General features: G+C 40.7%; 3 gene segments (V, D, J or C); all 3 read right to left on the bottom strand.

Annotated features, from left to right (window-relative positions):
- Nucleotides 1-2,095: 2,095 nt before the first annotated feature.
- Nucleotides 2,096-2,663, bottom strand: LOC130097084 (Ig kappa chain V region 4135-like). The segment is given in 2 exon segments: nt 2,096-2,517; nt 2,604-2,663. Coding segments are annotated over 2 exon segments (408 nt in total).
- Nucleotides 2,664-15,446: 12,783 nt separating this feature from the next.
- LOC130097006 (immunoglobulin kappa variable 4-1-like) lies at nt 15,447-16,098 on the bottom strand. The segment is given in 2 exon segments: nt 15,447-15,862; nt 15,949-16,098. Coding segments are annotated over 2 exon segments (375 nt in total).
- A 1,263-nt stretch (nt 16,099-17,361) lies between these two features.
- LOC130097007 (Ig kappa chain V region K29-213-like) lies at nt 17,362-17,907 on the bottom strand. The segment is given in 2 exon segments: nt 17,362-17,702; nt 17,808-17,907. Coding segments are annotated over 2 exon segments (378 nt in total).
- Between the last annotated feature and the right edge of the window lie 665 nt (nt 17,908-18,572).

Here is an 18,572-nt window from a genome sequence, read left to right on the forward strand (position 1 = left end):
TACAGGAGAAAGTATAAACAAGGCTTTAGGCGCCGACAGAACACACACACACACACACACACACACACACACACACACACACACACACACACACACACACACACACACACACACACACACACACACACACACACACACACACACACACACACACACACACACACACACACACACACACACACAGTGTAACCAGCATGGGGAAACCAGAGCAAAACTGGGAGTTGTGGAAATATGATACACTGGTGTTTTGCCAGATGAGAAGTTTATCTATGTATCATCTTTTTACTCTTTTAATTCATTTAACTTTATCATATATCTCTTTTATCACTGTTTTAATTTCCCTTGCTTTTACAGTTTTTTTTATTCGCTTTGGTACTATTTTCACAAGTAAGGTGTTTTCAAAACTCTTAGTACAAAAATCCAAACTGATCACACTTGTAACACAGCTAGTCATTCTTTCAAAACCTGATCCCATGCTTTCATTAATTATACATTTTTCAGTCTACATAATCATTGTTTCAAACACAAGATTATTGTAATACGTTTGGTTCAATCACAGAAACACAACTGTATGATCTTCTTTCAATTTAGTACTTTTAACAATCAGTTCATTCAACAGCAAACAGATACATGTTTCAAATCACCCTTGTTGCTGAAATAATTACAGTATTACAGGCTACAGTTCCCACATTAGAAAATACACGTGCATTACCTAACTTATGTAATTGAATCCATAATGTTTGTAATAGTATCTGCAGTGAGTTATCAAAAGCTGTGATGAAGTATGACAGTCATGCGGTTCTGTGCTAGAACAGAGTTTGCTGGCAATACAGTAAATGTGTTCACTCTATAGCCTTTGACTGAATCTATACTGTAGTGGACCTTTACAGATGACGGGTGAGTTACAGTAATGTGGCAGTCTCTACCATGGTAATCTGCTTACAGTATCACATGGCATACATACTGTAATGTAAAATGCTGTATTTGATGCCATCTGTTTCACTTCTACTCATGCATCTCTAATCAATCTAATGTTTTACAGTCATTGACCGTTTCCTCTCCATTATACTCTGTTCTGCTTTACAGTGTTTTCACAAATGGCAAATTTCTCTGTATCTCTCTCACACACACTTTGAACATAGTGGTGGTTATTATCTATAAATCACTTATGTAAAAATAATTCATTACATTTGGTTATCCATATCAGAAATTGCAAACAAGTTATGGAAACTGTATATAGAATCAATTTCTATAGAAATCTATAGGTGTACCAAATGATTCATTGATTAACCATTAAGATTAGTTGGGTTAAATAATAGACAAAACTGAACAAAAAGAGATGCAAATCAAAAGTTTGATATTAAGAGCTTTATGAAAGGCAGTTACTGTGAATGAAACAGTTATGTAGATGAAACACTTATTTTGTGTTGTGAAAAGGATACTTTGTGATTTTGTGAATTGAACTAACACATTTGAAAACATGATGAAATGTTTGAATAAAGTGCACTTTTGATGATCTTGTGATATTAGCACTAAGAGTTTTGAAAATGTACACCTTACTTGTGAAAATAGTATCAAAGCAAATAAAAAAAACTGTAAACTGATCAAGCAGGACATATTTAAGATGCTGGTGATTCACTTTAAAAAGAAGAATATATGAAATTATAAATGCAGAAAAGAAAAAAAAAGAAAGAAAAAAAATGTGGTGAAGGATTGAAGAATATCCACTGAAGAGAAAATCAAAAGTGACTGAATTTCTACATGAAGGATGTAATAGGAAACAGGAGAAATATGACTTCTATAAAATCACAATCAAAAATGTTAAAAACTGATGAATCCCCCAAAAAAATGATTTTCAATACGATCATATTCAGTCGTTTCTTCACTGGTGTGTGTGTGTGCGTCTGGCTAACCCTACATTATGGGGACAAAATGAAAATGTAAAAATGCAGAAAGTTGTGTGTGATGGGTAGGTTTAGGGATAGGGCAGTGTAAGGGGACAGAATATACAGTTTGTACAGTATAAAAACCATTACGCCTATGGAGAGTCCCCACAAAGATGTGTGCGCCTGTGTAGTGTGTGTGTGTGTTTGAGCAGCTGCAGTTTCAGTTCAGTCACTGTGACTCTGACTGACGGAGGTTTTTGTACGACTCTTTATCACTGTGTGAACACTTCATCACCCACACAATCATTATCAGAATCGGTTCTGCAGTGGAAACTCTGACAGTAATAATGTCCAGCATCTTCAGTCTGGACTCCACTGATGCTCAGAGTGAAATCACTGTTAGATCCACTGCCACTGAATCTAGATGGAGTTCCTGACTGGAGTGTTTTTACAAAATAAATCAGGAGTTTAGGAGCTTCTCCAGGTTTCTGTGAGTACCAGGCTAACTCTTCATCCCCATCATCCCATCTGTGCACATCTCTGCTGGTTTTACATTTGATATTCACAGTTCCTCCTGGTTGTTCTGCTGTTATTGAGGGACTCTGAGTGACGGTGATCTGTCCTCTACACTCTGAAACACACAACAAGAAAATACACTCAAAACTTTGACAATATACTTGAAGAAATGAATTAATATCAAACTTGTGCTCCACAAACCTTGAGCAAACGCTGTGAGAGTCCAGATGAAGATGATGATGAAGGTCATGTTGATGAAGATTGTTGTGTGTGTGTCAGTGATGAAGTGTTAAACTCACAGCACTATAAACACTCTCACACACTGAAGATCTGATCAATATGCAAACACACTCCACATCATTTCCCTGAAGACTCAATAACACACACAAAACACAATTACTGAAGTGAGAACAGAGTAGAAATCAGTCTTTTTCATATCATTCCATCTTCTAATAGCCAAACTGTTAAAAATTATATAATTCAGTTCTGACTACATCTACAAGACCAACTTTAGTATATTAACCTGAATATCTGCTGTGAGATTATTTTTTACTGTAGTTGGATTGAAACGTCGCTGTTAATCCCCAAATTTTACACCAAATCCATGTGTGTCCCTGCAGTTTATGAACACACATGAGGATCATCACACACTTTGCTTAATGGATGTGCACTTTTTCCCAGAGTCCTTCATCCAAACTCCCTCCTGTTCCTCAACGAGGTGTGTACTCCCTGTGTCTATATCTCTAGTCAATGCAAACTCCTATTGTAAGTTGATTCCCCACATCGGGGATGTTTTGTCTCTGTCTGAGAACTGAAGGACAACACCTCAAGAGGCTCGGGGGATTTTGTAGATCGGCCCGTGATGATGAATGTCCTCAAGACACTCATCATGTGTTTTTCATCATCATCTTTTACTCTTTATCGCTGAGCATTTGATGTTTTGTATTGATTATATTTGAATTGATTATAATTGGCACGATGCATTTATCTGACTAATAATGAATTGTTACATTTGGATTTATTTTGACTTACTCTGAAACTATTAACTGTAGATTACATTAAGTCCATAACAGCACACTTCTACGCTCAGGTTAGTGACGGACTGGCATTCAGCCGATATGTGGAGCAGAGGAGCAGCCGACTGAAGTTTCAGAGATACGAATAACACATCAGCATTAGTCATGTATAGTTCAGAACAACAGTGTTGTTAGACCAATCTGAACAGGGTGAGCATTATTCTGACTAACAGTACGTGGGAAACCACGGCATAATTAGACAAAGTTACCATTAGAAGTAGTTCAGTTGGTCAGCTTAGTTCTATGGTAATGGTCGTGGCCTCTGGTTAGATATAATCTTACGTTATTAAGTGTGTTCAGAACTATGGGGACTAAATAACTGATTAAACTGATCAAGCAGGACATATTTAAGATTCAGTTTAGAAAGCAGAATATATGAAATCATAAATGCAGAAAATCTAATAAAGAAATGTGGTGAAGGATTGAAAAATATCCACTGAAGTGAAAATCAAAAGTGACTGAATTTCTACACAAAGGATGTAATAGGAAACAGGAGACAAATATGACTTTTATAAAATGACAATCAAAAAGGTCAAATAAGATCATATTGAGTCGTTTTTTCACCTTTGAGTGTGTGTGTGTGTGTGTGTGTGTGTGTGTGTGTGTGTGTGTGTGTGTGTGTGTGTGTGTGTGTGTGTGTGTGTGTGTGTGTGTGTGTGTGTGTGTGTGTGTGTGTTTGAGCAGCTGCAGTTTCAGTTCAGTCACTGTGACTCTGACTGACGGAGGTTTTTGTACGACTCTTTATCACTGTGTGAACACATATTTACTGTTGATGACGTGGAAACTCATACAGTAATAATGTCCAGCATCTTCAGTCTGGACTCCACTGATGCTCAGAGTGAAATCACTGTTAGATCCACTGCCACTGAATCTAGATGGAGTTCCTGACTGGAGGCGGTTTGCGTAATAAATCAGGAGTTTAGGAGCTTCTCCAGGTTTCTGTGAGTACCATGACACACAGGCACTCGGGCTGCATGGTGTATCACTGGGTACTACATGTGTAGGGGAACCTATATATATAAAAAAAAACATTATTCAATTCTGTTGTTTTATATAAAATAGGAGGCATTTTATATGCGTTTTTTACTATTTTGCCTCTGTCCCTAGGCCAGACTTTGGGTCTTCAACCTTATCTCACTTAAAATCTAATACTGATATAATTTTAAATTCAAACAGAAAATATGCATTATAACCCAATTCATTCAAATCTAATATTTTTTTTATACATTTATTTTTAATTTCACATATTTTGAACATGTTGAACACTTGTCCCTTGGGTTCACTGTCATTTCCACACCTCTGCATTAAGTGCAATCCCAGGCTCAGTGTTCTAGATTTGTATACTCAGTAACCATAGTAACTGACACTCCAGGGGACACCGCATGGCTGAATGAAAGCAGAGTCCCAGCAGATCTCCATAAATTGGAGATATATCAACGAGTATGTTTATTGTATGTCATTTCTGAACCGCTCATAATTCATTCCGACGGAAACATTTCTGTATTTTTACAATTTCATCAGGTGATATTTGAGATTATTTAATGCTAACTCTAAAACTAACACTAACAGGCTAGTCAAACATGAGATATTGGAGGGAAAGGGGGAAAATGTCATTTCCACAACCGTCTTTTCCACAACTGTCTCCATGGAAGTGATAAAGACAGGTTGGCTTGGCAAGGACATTGTCTGTGCTTAAAAGCAAAGTAGTTTGCCTATAGTACTAAAAATATAGTGTAAACACATAAACTTTACATATGTGACCCTGGATCACAAAATCAGTCACATGTCACACGGGTATATTTGTGGCAATAGCCAACAATACATTGTATGGGTCAAAATGATCCATTTTTCTTTTATGCCAAAAATCATTGGGATATTAAGTAAAGATCATGTTCCATGAAGATATTTTGTAAATTTCCTACCGTAAATATATAAAACATTTATTTTTGTGAGTGAATGCAGCACAATCTCGAACAGAAATGGACAACTTTAAAGGAGATTTTCTCATTGTTTCGATTTATTTGCACCCTCAGATTCCAGATTTTCTAATAGTTGTATCTCGGCCAAATATTGTCCTATCCTAACAAACCACACATCAATGGAAAGCTTATTTATTCCGCTTTCATGTGATGTACAAACCCATGTGACTGGTTTTGTCATCCAGGGTCACATATAATGTCATAGAGAATGTTTGACTGTGAGTGAACCTGGGCTAATATACGGGTGATTTTAAATTCGAACAGAAAGTATGAATTATAACCCAAATCAATCAGATCTAATATATATAGTTTCTTGAATTTCTTTTCAATTTGGCATATTTTAAACATGTTGAACATTTGTCCCTTGGGTTCACCTGTTCATCTGTGAGTGAACCTTGGCCCATATACACTGCTCTGGTTCAGGGAGTGGTGAAACATGTCACATTTTGAGAGAAATTATCATTTAGATTTTTTATGAAAACATGAGGATGATTGTGTTTATGATATTGTTTTTGTTTCAAATAATTTGTTACACATGGAATGAGTTGTGTTTTTTATTACAGTAAGTGCTGTTAGGCCAGTTGTTCATCCATACACTATCCCTGTTTGAAATAAAAATAAGAATAAACTTCAAACTTGAATTTGAGATTAATTTTGTCCTACACATTGAGGTCATGACTCACTTTTGCATTTCCATCATTTATAATTACAACTACAGGTTGTATATCTGAAATGTTGTTTTCACCATAACCCGCCTTTCCCTTGTCATTTCCACAACCACAAATATTTTTTTTGGTAAAACATTAAAAAAAATAAAGTTAAGGTAATGATGGTGGTGGTGTTGATTATTTAGCAGTTAAGGGTAAAGTATATGTATATGAGTTGAAAAATATCAGATTTGAAAATGTCAGAAATATGAATGAAAGGTTTCAGTGGCTAGTGTTCAGCGTTTTTTTTGGTGTTAACTTTGTAAAATCTTAACAGTTGCATTTCAGAGAAATAAATCAATTTACAATTTGGAAAGATGCAAGTGTGATGTGTAATCCAATATGTTTATAACTACAAATATTTCAACATTTTTGGTTGAAAACATGTTTTTGTTCGGTTGTGGAAATGACCATTTATTTTGCGATGTCTGGAAAAAATGTAAAAAAAATACATATTATTTCATAAAAATCAGCACAGCCAACTTCAGGGCAGGTATCTATGGAGGGATTATTGGGTCAGATTGAAAACTAAAAGTCTAAAACTAAAAGTCTTAAACGAAAACCAAAAGTCTAAGTTTGAAACTAAAAGTCTAAGTCGAAAACTAAAAGTCTAAGTCGAAAATGAATTTGGTATTTAGGATTGGGCATTTGGTATTTAGGATTGGGCATTTGGTATTTAGGATTGGGCATTTGGTATTTAGGATTGGGCATTTGGTCATTTAGCCATTTAGGATTTAGGATTGGGCATTTAGGGATTTAGGATTGGACATTTAATCATTTAGCCATTTAGGATTGGGCATTTGAGGATTGAGGATTGAGGAGTGTATGCAAATAAGGAGGCGTGGCCCAAATACTGGAGGCTGGGTTTGAAATGGCTGGTACAGATGCACCTTATGGACAGCAGAGGGCGCTCCAGTGCTAAGGAGCACACTGTAATGAAACCAAACAGAGCGAGTGAGCAGGTCTGGAGCGAGGTCTGGAGAGGCGCAGGCGGCTGCCCAACAGCTGCCGGTCCAGAACCTCCTGATTTTCGACGATCTCAAAAGGGCCATCCTCCAGCGGGTCGGCCGGAGCCCAGAGCAACATCGGCAGAGGTTTCGGTCGCTGGATCTTGGCGACAATGGCCGGCCCTTCGTGATGGCCCAACAGCTCCGGGACTCCTGCCGCAAGTGGCTGCTGGCCGAGGGAAGCGACGTTGAGAAGATCATCGATCGTGTGGTACTGGAGCAGTTCATCGCTCGGCTCCCGAAGAAAACGGCCGAGTGGGTCCAGTGCCACCGACCAACGTCGCTGGACTCGGCCATCCATCTGGCGGAGGATCAGCTGGTGGCGTGCTCCAGGGTCGGCGATACCCTCCCTAATGTGTCTCTCTCCTCTTCTTTTTCAGTTTCGTCCCCCTCTTCCCCCCCACAGCGACCTGTCCCACTCCCTAGGAATCGTCCGCCGGGTCCGTTCAGAGGACCACCCCGGGGCAGAATTGGGGTGGCGGTGGACCAGTCAGGGGACGCCCGCGGGCCGCCCCGGGGCGTCACCTCCGCCGGAGCGGAATCGTCTCCTCCGGGTTCCATGCTCTCTCCGCGCCAATCCCTTGGCCCACTTCCCGCCACCAGGGCGGCGGGGAGGCCTGGGCCGGCCTGCTGGCGTTGTGGGGACCCGGATCATTTCATTGATAGATGTCCCATGATGGATATAGGGACAATGATCCGGGTCCCAGATGTCCAGCAGGCTGCCCACGATCAGGCTGGCCGGTACCAAATACCTGTGAGTATTAAGGGGGGTACCTATCAGGCTCTGGTGGATTCAGGCTGTAACCAAACCTCGATCCACCAAAGCCTGATTCAACCCGAGGCATTGGATATGGGCCGCATGGTTCGGGTAAGGTGTGTGCACGGGGATGTGGTGAATTATCCCTTAATGTCAGCTGTGATTCAATTCAGGGGACAAAAGCATAGGGTGGAGGTCGCAGTTAACCCGCACCTCAGGCATCCACTGATTTTGGGAACGAATTGGCCAGCTTTTAGCGAGTTAATCAGGGGCTTATGTGTGGATGCCTCTTGTGGAACGAAAACGCAGGGTAGTGAGCCGTCGGTGCGGTTGGGAGAGACGGAACCGGGACCCTCGGGACTAGTTTCAGGGGAACCGAGCGTAATCGAGAGACAGTTTCTCTCGGAACGCGATGATTTTCCCCTGGAGCAGTCTCAAGATGAGTCTCTTAAACACGCATTTGAACAGGTCCGTACCATCGACGGTCAGCCTCTCCAAACCGACCGTCCACTCACCTATCCTTATTTTGCAATTATGAAAGATAGGTTGTATCGAGTGATACAAGACACTCAGTCAAAGCAGATTACAACCCAATTATTGGTACCAAAAAGCCGTCGGGAAATGCTTTTCCAGGCGGCTCATTCTAATCCCATGGCAGGACATTTGGGACAGATATCGACACTGAATCGTCTCATGGCCCGTTTCTTTTGGCCGGGCATTCACGAGAACGTACGCAGGTGGTCAGCTGGTGAATCCGCCGGCCTCCCCAAAAGCGCCATTGCGCCCACTTCCCTTAATGCAGGTCCCCTTCGAAAGAATTGCGATGGACCTCATCGGGCCATTAGAACGTTCCGCACGAGGACATCGGTTTGCATTAGTGATAGTGGACTATGCAACCCGATATCCCGAGGCAGTGGCTCTCCGCACCATCTCAGCTAAGAGTGTTGCGGATGCACTGTTTCGTTTAATCTCCCGAGTGGGGATACCGAAAGAGATCCTCACTGACCAGGGCACGGCGTTCACGTCACGTACTTTACGCGAACTTTACGAGTTGTTGGGCGTTAAGTCGATTCGTACCAGCGTCTATCACCCACAAACAGACGGACTGGTCGAACGATTTAATCGCACGTTAAAGACCATGATTCGTAAATTCGTTCACGAAGACGCCAAAAATTGGGATAGGTGGTTGGAACCCCTGTTGTTTGCTGTGCGCGAGGTCCCGCAAGCCTCCACGGGGTTTTCCCCCTTCGAGCTCCTTTACGGACGACAGCCCCGCGGGGTGCTGGACGTCCTAAAGGAGACTTGGGAGGAAGGACATTCGGAGAGTCGTAACGAAATCCAGTATGTCCTAGACCTGAGAACAAAACTCCACACTTTGGGGCGGCTCTCAATGGAGAATTTGTTACAGGCTCAGGGCAGACAGACCCAGTTGTACAACAGGGGAACCCGACTTAGAGAATTTTCACCGGGAGATAAAGTCCTTGTATTACTTCCTACGTCAAGTTCTAAATTACTTGCAAAGTGGCAAGGACCCTTTGAGGTCACACAGCGAGTGGGCGATCTCAATTATGAGGTACTTCGAACGGATAGGTGCGGGGCACGTCAAATTTATCACCTCAACCTCCTTAAAAAATGGAATGAGGCGGAGTCAGTGATGCTGGCGACGGTGATTAGTGCGGAAGAGGATCTCGGACCAGAGGCGAATGTTAAACAGCAATCCCTCGCCCTGGCCCCGGGGGGAGATCATCTTTCACCGTCCCAGCTTGCTGACGTAGTTAGGTTGCAGGCAGACTTTGCCGACGTGTTCTCGCCCCTACCCGGTCGAACTAATCTTATTCAGCACCACGTTGAGACCGAGCCGGGCGTGGTCGTTCGCAGCCGGCCGTATAGGTTACCTGAACACAAAAAGAAAGTGGTTCAGTCTGAATTAGAGGCGATGCTTGAAATGGGGGTAATAGAAGAATCCCACAGTAACTGGGCGAGCCCGATAGTTTTAGTGCCTAAAACCGACTGCTCTGTTCGATTCTGTGTGGATTACCGCAAGGTTAACGCTGTGTCGAAGTTCGACGCCTATCCAATGCCGCGGATTGACGAACTGCTTGATCGGCTGGGCACTGCTCGCTTTTATTCGACACTGGACTTAACGAAAGGATACTGGCAGATCCCCTTATCACCTTTATCTAAAGAAAAAACAGCCTTTACCACGCCGTTCGGGTTACACCAATTTGTTACACTTCCGTTCGGGTTGTTCGGGGCTCCAGCCACGTTTCAGCGTCTCATGGACCGAATTCTCCGGCCCCATGCTGCGTATGCCGCTGCCTACTTGGATGACATCGTCATATACAGTTATGACTGGCAGCGGCATATGGAGCATGTGCGAGCTGTCCTGAGAGCGCTGAGACTGGCTGGACTCACGGCCAACCCGAAGAAATGTGCAGTTGGGCGAGTAGAGGTCAGGTATCTGGGCTTCCACTTGGGTCACGGGCAGGTGCGGCCGCAAATTGACAAGACCGCAGCGGTTGCAACTTGCCCGAGGCCCAAGACCAAAAAGGAGGTGAGACAGTTCCTGGGGCTGGCGGGATATTATAGAAGGTTTGTGCCTAAGTATTCGGACCTCGCCAGCCCGCTGACTGATCTCACTAAAAAGGAAGCACCAGACCCGGTCCAGTGGACGGAGCAGTGTCAGCAGGCCTTCACCCAGGTAAAAGCTGCTCTGTGTGGCGGCCCACTATTACATTCTCCCAATTTCTCTCTCCCTTTCTTGTTGCAGATAGACGCGTCGGACAGGGGGCTGGGAGCAGTCCTGTCCCAGGAGATAGAGGGTGAGGACCGGCCGGTGCTGTACTTTCGTCGTAAGCTCTCAAAGAGAGAGACTAAGTACAGCACCATTGAGAAAGAATGTCTTGCCATCAGATGGGCCGTCCTCACCCTCCGCTATTATCTCCTGGGGCGGGAATTCACTCTCTGTTCGGACCACGCGCCCCTCCAATGGCTCCACCGCATGAAGGATACCAACGCGCGGATCACCCGCTGGTATCTGGCCTTACAGCCTTTTAAGTTCCAGGTGGTCCACAGGCTGGGTGCACAGATGGCTGTGGCTGACTTCCTCTCCAGGAGGAGGGGGGGGGGAGAGGCTGCAGGCCGGATGGCTCCCCGGACTGAGTCGGGCGGTGGGGGTATGTGGCAAGGGGGGCGTGGTCTAGCGGGGCCTGTGACAGGAGAGAGGATTGGGAGACAGGTGCGGCATAAGTGGGTCAAGTGCAAATAACGTACACCTGTGTCTTGTTTCAGTGATTGGTGTGGAGAGACAATAAAAGCCAAGTGGAAACAGTATGTGGGAGAGAGACCGGTGGAGATCTGTGTGTGTGTGGTCGCGTGACAAGCTGCAGACGGTGGGAGAGAGACCGGCAGAGAGCTCGGGGAACACATTGAGTGATTGCCAAACACTAGTGGACTGAGTTTTGAGTATACAGTGCTGTGTGCGCGACTTTTGTTTTGTTTATTTTACGTTGTTCCAATAAAGACCCACAGTCTCCGCAAGCCGACCCTGTCCTCTTCCTTCCCAGAACCCTTGAGACTTGCTACAGTCAATGCTTTCATGTTTGCGCGAATCATTTCTCAGCAGACTGCTTTATAAACGAGGGTCAGTATAAAGCTGGATTTGCTAAGAAGCTGCTCATGAAAAAAGGATCGGTACCAGACATTCCTGTTCCTGCTGAATCTCCAGAAGAACGGAAGTGAGTGTAACGTTTTATTAAACTTTATATCAATATATTAATCTTTGCAAGTCGCTAGCTGCACGCTTCACAATGAATGCCTCTTGTTTTCTATGTATGACGTTCTCAATATAATTCATAATCCCACGTTTATACTGAACAACGCGTTATGGTTATTGTGTTATTGTGTTACAAACGGTGTACACACAGAACAGAGAGGCGGGGTGAGCAAAGCTCATTATCATTTAAAGTCATATGCACTGAAACGGCGTGCTGAAAACAGAGCTGTTTTTGACCAGGTAAAATAAGTGTTTTCTTACAATACTAATGCGAATTTTTAATTAAAGTATATTACAAACTTTTAATTTAGACCCTAAAGAATCATATTAGCTTGTACAAAAATGGCATTATATGACCCCTTTAATTATGAAAATTGAGCTGCATATGAGTGACAGAGGCATTATGACGAACTCCGCATGGGCAGAGGTCAGAGGTCATCTCAGAGGTCACAGGTCCAGTTGAAGTTGTAACAGTGCTTGAAGGCTCTGAAAACACAATTTTACACCATAAATTAACGTTTAGTGATTCTCCAACACTAGCATCACACTTCAGTTTTTAGATACATATTTCTGTGCCTTTATTGTTTCATGATTTGATTTTTTCACTATGAAAATGAAAGTTTTTTATTAATATAATATTAATATAAGGCGGTAACGAGGAAAAACTGAAATCACTCGATCTCAATCATGTCACTGATATTTAAAAGCACAAAATCTCACAGCTGAGCAGATCCAGATTACAACACATTTTTATTCTCCCTACAGAAAGTATGAATATGAAAACAAACACAAAACCATGCAGAACAAACTATACTATTTATAGTGTAAAAGAAGGAAAAGACACACATAATAATAAAGATCAATAAAACGAGTCTGATAGAGACTCTGAAGAGACATTGATGGAGTTTTTAGTTGTTTCTCTCAAGTAAGTCTTTGACTTCTGACCTGTATAATTATTAATTATTAGTGTCAGATTAATTTATGTGTGTTTTATTTTAGATGCAAGTGCGACGATGTTATTTCAGATCCTCCTTTGAGCAGCTGCAGTTTCAGTTCAGTCACTGTGACTCTGACTGACTGAGGTTTTTGTACGACTCTTTATCACTGTGTGAACACTTGATCACCCACACAACTATTAGCAGAAACTGATGTGCAATGATAACTCTGACAGTAATAATGTCCAGCATCTTCAGTCTGGACTCCACTGATGGTCAGAGTGAAATCACTGTTAGATCCACTGCCACTGAATCTAGATGGAGTTCCTGACTGGAGGTTTTTTACATAATAAATCAGGAGTTTAGGAGCTTCTCCAAGTTTCTGTAAGTACCAGGCTAAACCTTGATCTCCATCATCCCATCTCCTCACATCTGAGCTGGTTTTACATTTGATATTCACAGTTCCTCCTGGTTGTTCTGCTGTTATTGAGGGACTCTGAGTGACGGTGATCTGTCCTCTACACTCTGAAACACACAACAAGAAAATACACTCAAAACTTTGACAATATACTTGAAGAAATGAATTGATATCAAACTTGTGCTCCACAAACCTTGAGCAAACGCTGTGATAGTCCAGATGAAGATGATGATGAAGGTCATGTTGATGAAGATTGTTGTGTGTGTCAGTGATGAAGTGTTAAACTCACAGCACTATAAACACTCTCACACACTGAAGATCTGATTAATATGCAAACACACTCCACATCATTTCCCTGAAGACAGTCACTCAATAACACACACAAAACACAATTACTGAAGTGAGAGAACATCTAGTTAAATCAGTCTTATTTATAATATTCAATCTTCTAATAGCCAAATTGTTAAAAATTGCATCATTAAATTCTGAATACATCAAGACCAACTTCAGTATATTAATCTGAATATCTGCTGTGAGACTTTGAGAATATTTTTTAATGTAGTTGGAGTGAAACGTTTCTGTTAATCCCCAAATTTTACACCAAATCCATGTGTGTTCCTGCAGTTTATGAACATGAGGATCATCACACACACGAGTCTGTCAATCACTGAATAACTGAGTTTGATAGTGAGTCACTCATGATATGAACATATTCAGTTAGTAATTCAGTAATGATGATCTTAATAAAGCTGGTGAAGTCAGTGAGTTTCTGCAGTGAGTTGATGTGTTTGTTGTTGATCTGTGTGAAGTTCAGTTAGTGAAGCGTTCAGGAGGTTTTTCTTCTGCTGATCTATTAGTTTATTTCACTGTGGTTCACTTTCAGCAGCGCCATCAAACTGATGATGGCCGTAAGTAAATCAGCAAAAAAATCATTTTTAAAGTAATTGATTCTCTCCCTTACTTTTTTTACTTACTTTCTTACTTTTTTATTTTTGAAGAAAATGGGCTTGAATGTGCTATTTATTTTGGACTCTTATTTGTATTTTTCAGTAGATTCTAGTCTGTAAAACTGATGCTCAATAACAGCTGATGGTTTAATGCAGTTTCACCATTGCTTTACAATCTGACCCGTGATGTGTGTTTCTCAGGATAGACCGGTTAGAGATGTTGTCTTCCTGCTGGATGCCTCGGATGACACTAGGAATGGGTTTCCTGAAAGAGTTTGTTGTGGAGAGATCGGAAGTCTCTGAGAACAGAGATTGTGTTTCTCTGGTCCAGTACAGCCGAGATGTAGACGTTCATTTCTTACACGGCAAAGGAAGACATTCTTGATGTTGTTAGAGAAATGAGACACAAAGGAGGTAAACTCCTGAACTCAGACGTCCATCAGAGACAGTGTGTTTACTGTCCTTCACTGTCACAGATCCTGATTTTGCTCAGCGGAGGACGGTCATCCGACAGTGTTGATACAGCAGCGTCTCACTGAAAGAGCCTGAGTCCTGGCCTTCAGAATGATTGAGGGGCTTTGATAACAGAGAATTTCATACAACCAGGGTTTGAAATTAAGAATAATTAATGAATTGATAATTAATTGATGTTGAGTGTCCAAGAGCAGCGTCTGGCGTTATACACACTGTTTCAGCTCCTGTCTCTCCAGCGCCACCGACTGGCACCGGGATGTGTGTGTGAACGCCAGAGCTTTGCAATACACTGTCATTGAGGTTTTTCTGTCAAAATCTTCTTTTTTTAACTTGTTTAACCAAAATAAAATTCACAATTTCATAATTTTTGCTCAATAAAACTTTAAATTGTGATTGCTGAGAGTTTAAAGATGTTACATTTACACACAACAGTTTTTTCACAGTTTTTGTAGTTTTAATGTATTTCTGTATTACCGTAATCAGCCTATTTTTCAGAATGTGAAACATATTCTGAATCTGAACATTTTTTCGTTTCATGTGTAGGAGTTTGTGCATTAATGTGTTTATAAAATTATGATGTGATTTTCTCTGACTGTTTTCTTCTTCAGTGAGCAGTGTGTTGTTTGCCTTTCATACCAGACTGTCTGTGTGTGATTCAATTAAAATTCAGTCAAATTATATAAAATTTTAACTTTGTTTTTGTGTACTTTTTTTGTGTGATTCACTGGATCAAGGCTTTAGCTCACATTTGATAAATAAACTTCAGTCAATGGAGCGTGAAAACACCTGCAGAATCATGATGAAACAAGAACATGCGGACAAATTATGAACCTCACAAATATAGTTTTTGATATATATAATAATTAAGAGTGTGATAGATTAAAGTATTTAGCATGTAAAACATTTAAATGAAAGTTTTATATTTAATTTAATATCCATGAAAATCCTCACCATTGAATGTGTGTGTGTGTGTGTGTGTGTGTGTGTGTGTTTGAGCAGCTGCAGTTTCAGTTCAGTCACTGTGACTCTGACTGACGGAGGTTTTTGTACGACTCTTTATCACTGTGTGAACACTGGACCACTGTGATAACTCTGACAGTAATAATGTCCAGCATCTTCAGTCTGGACTCCACTGATGCTCAGAGTGAAATCACTGTTAGATCCACTGCCACTGAATCTAGATGGAGTTCCTGACTGGAGGCGGTTGGCCCAATAAATCAGGAGTTTAGGAGCTTCTCCAGGTTTCTGTAAGTACCAGGCTAAGAAATCATCAGATCCATCATTGTACACATCTCTGCTGGTTTTACATTTGATATTCACAGTTCCTCCTGGTTGTTCTGCTGTTATTGAGGGACTCTGAGTGACGGTGATCTGTCCTCTACACTCTGAAACACACAACAAGAAAATACACTCAAAACTTTGACAATATACTTGAAGAAATGAATTGATACCAAACTTGTGCTCCACAAACCTTGAGCAAACGCTGTGAGAGTCCAGATGAAGATGATGATGAAGGTCATGTTGATGAAGATTGTTGTGTGTGTCAGTGATGAAGTGTTAAACTCACAGCACTATAAACACTCTCACACACTGAAGATCTGATCAATATGCAAACACACTCCACATCATTTCCCTGAAGACAGTCACTCAATAACAGACACAACACACAATCACTGAAGTGAGAACAGAGTCAAAATTAATGTTTTTCATAATATTGTATCCTCTACGATAGTCAAAATGTTAAAAATGATATCATTCAATTCAGTTCTGATCACATCTACAAGACCAACTTCAGTATATTAATCTGAATATCTGAATATGAGCAGATCCGGATCCAGACTCAAATCACTGAAGCTTTTCTATAGTAAAGTGACATCACAGCCTCATTCTCATTCCTGTCTACAAATAAAAATGTTGCTACCCTGAGAAGTTCGTACTTACGAGGTGGGAAGTCGTGTTTACGACGGCAGGAGCGTTCAAGTCATTTTCGTCGGAGTAAGATGGCGTTGTACTTTCTCTTAATTAATTACACAAAAATACAGCAAGCTTCTTCTCTAGTTCTAGAAAATGAAGAACAAAGAAATGTGTATCAGTTGTGCTTTGTTTTTGTTTTTTTATTAATTTATGAAGCCTCTGCAAACTTTGTTACATATTACATTGTTATATTATAACGCCATCATATTCTGTACTGGTAAATACTCTAAATAGAAAAGCCTTACAATATCACTGCTAAATACCTTTCAGTAGCTTTATGTGAGTAAAATATAGGCAATTTTTTTAAATGGCAGATGACTGGAAAAGTATTGGAAATTCAATGATCATATGATGTAGAGGACTGACTGAATACTGTGAAGTATAAACCAGAAAGTATAGGCTGTGCAAACGGTATATGCAACGCTTTTGTTTTCACACAGTCTCATTTGTAATCTTATTAAAATAAGCCATTGAAGACATCATGGATTTAATTGCTTCCAGATCATTTGATTAGATTATTCACTTGAGCTTTCTCATGTTTGTCTGATATGTGGTATATACTGTGAAAGTAATGAGAAGATACAAAAAAATCTTTGATCATACGCCGAATACGGAAATCATAATGTAGGCAAAGGTAAATGATTAAAAACAGAAATGAGTCGATCAGGTCCATTTTGTCTGGTTTCAGATGTTTGTTCTGCTGACTGGTGAAAGTTTATGAGAGAAAGAATGTTGAAGAATGTTTAGATATGTGTATTTGAAAACATGTGTGTGTGTGTGTGTGTGTGTGTGTGTGTGTGTGTGTGTGTGTGTGTGTGTGTGTGTGTGTGTGTGTGTGTGTGTGTGTGTGTGTGTGTTTGAGCAGCTGCAGTTTCAGTTCAGTCACTGTGACTCTGACTGACGGAGGTTTTTGTACGACTCTTTATCACTGTGTGAACACATAACCACTGTGATAACTCTGACAGTAATAATGTCCAGCATCTTCAGTCTGGACTCCACTGATGGTCAGAGTGAAATCACTGTTAGATCCACTGCCACTGAATCTAGATGGAGTTCCTGACTGGAGGCGATTTGCTGCATAAATCAGGAGTTTAGGAGCTTCTCCAGGTTTCTGTAAGTACCAGGATAGAGGCTGAACACTCCAACCCTGATAAACTTCAGGACTGGTTTTACAGGATATAGTAACTGTGTCTCCTAGAGGAACAGGTTTCACTGCAGGAGTCTGAGTGACTGTCACTTCACCAACTGATTCTACATCAAGAAGAATAAATAAATATTCAGAATTACATATTTGGATAATATTTCAAGCACTGTTAATCAGTTAAAATAGTGCAGTTTAACTTCATATTTCCTCACCTGTGAAACAGCTGGAGAACATCCAGATGAAGATGATGAAGATGAAGCTCATGGTTGCTGTTGGTTCAGATTCTCAGTGTTCAGACTCAGAGTTATAAATCCTCCTGAAGCGTGAGCTGCGATGCAAATAATCTATATGTAAATCTGTGTAAGGATTCCAACACATGATGCTCATAAATCATAACAGTGTTTAGGATATTTTTCCATGTTACGAGTCATAAACATTTATTCATGTGTCTGAAGCTACAGGCTTTCTGATGATTCAAATGACAGAGTTGCTACAGTAGTGTGTCACTGAACTTCATCAGAGGGCAAAGGTCATTCCAGAGGTCAGAGGTCATCAGAATGTATTAAAATTGTTTTAATCATTAACAATGCACTGAGATGAATTATAGAGTCAGTAGTTTTGATAGAAAAGTTATGGTGAATACAGTAATATCTTTATTACAGTTTTTTTTATTCGCTTTGGTACTATTTTCACAAGTAAGGTGTACATTTTCAAAACTCTTAGTGCTAATATCACAACAGATCATCAAAAGTGCACTTTTTTCAAACATTTCATCATGTTTTCAATTGTGTTAGTACAATTCACAAAATCACAAAGTATCCTTTTCACAACACAAAATAAGTGTTTCATCTACATAACTGTTTCATTCACAGTAACTGCCTTTCATAAAGCTCTTAATATCAAACTTTTGATTTGCATCTCTTTTTGTTCAGTTTAATACATTTGTCTATTATTTAATCCAACTGATCTTAATGGTT

The sequence above is a fragment of the Rhinichthys klamathensis genome, unplaced genomic scaffold (genome assembly GCF_029890125.1).
Source record: "Rhinichthys klamathensis goyatoka isolate OS25496 unplaced genomic scaffold, OSU_Roscu_1.1 h1tg000209l_1, whole genome shotgun sequence".
In the NCBI taxonomy this organism is placed as follows: Eukaryota; Metazoa; Chordata; class Actinopteri; order Cypriniformes; family Leuciscidae; genus Rhinichthys; species Rhinichthys klamathensis.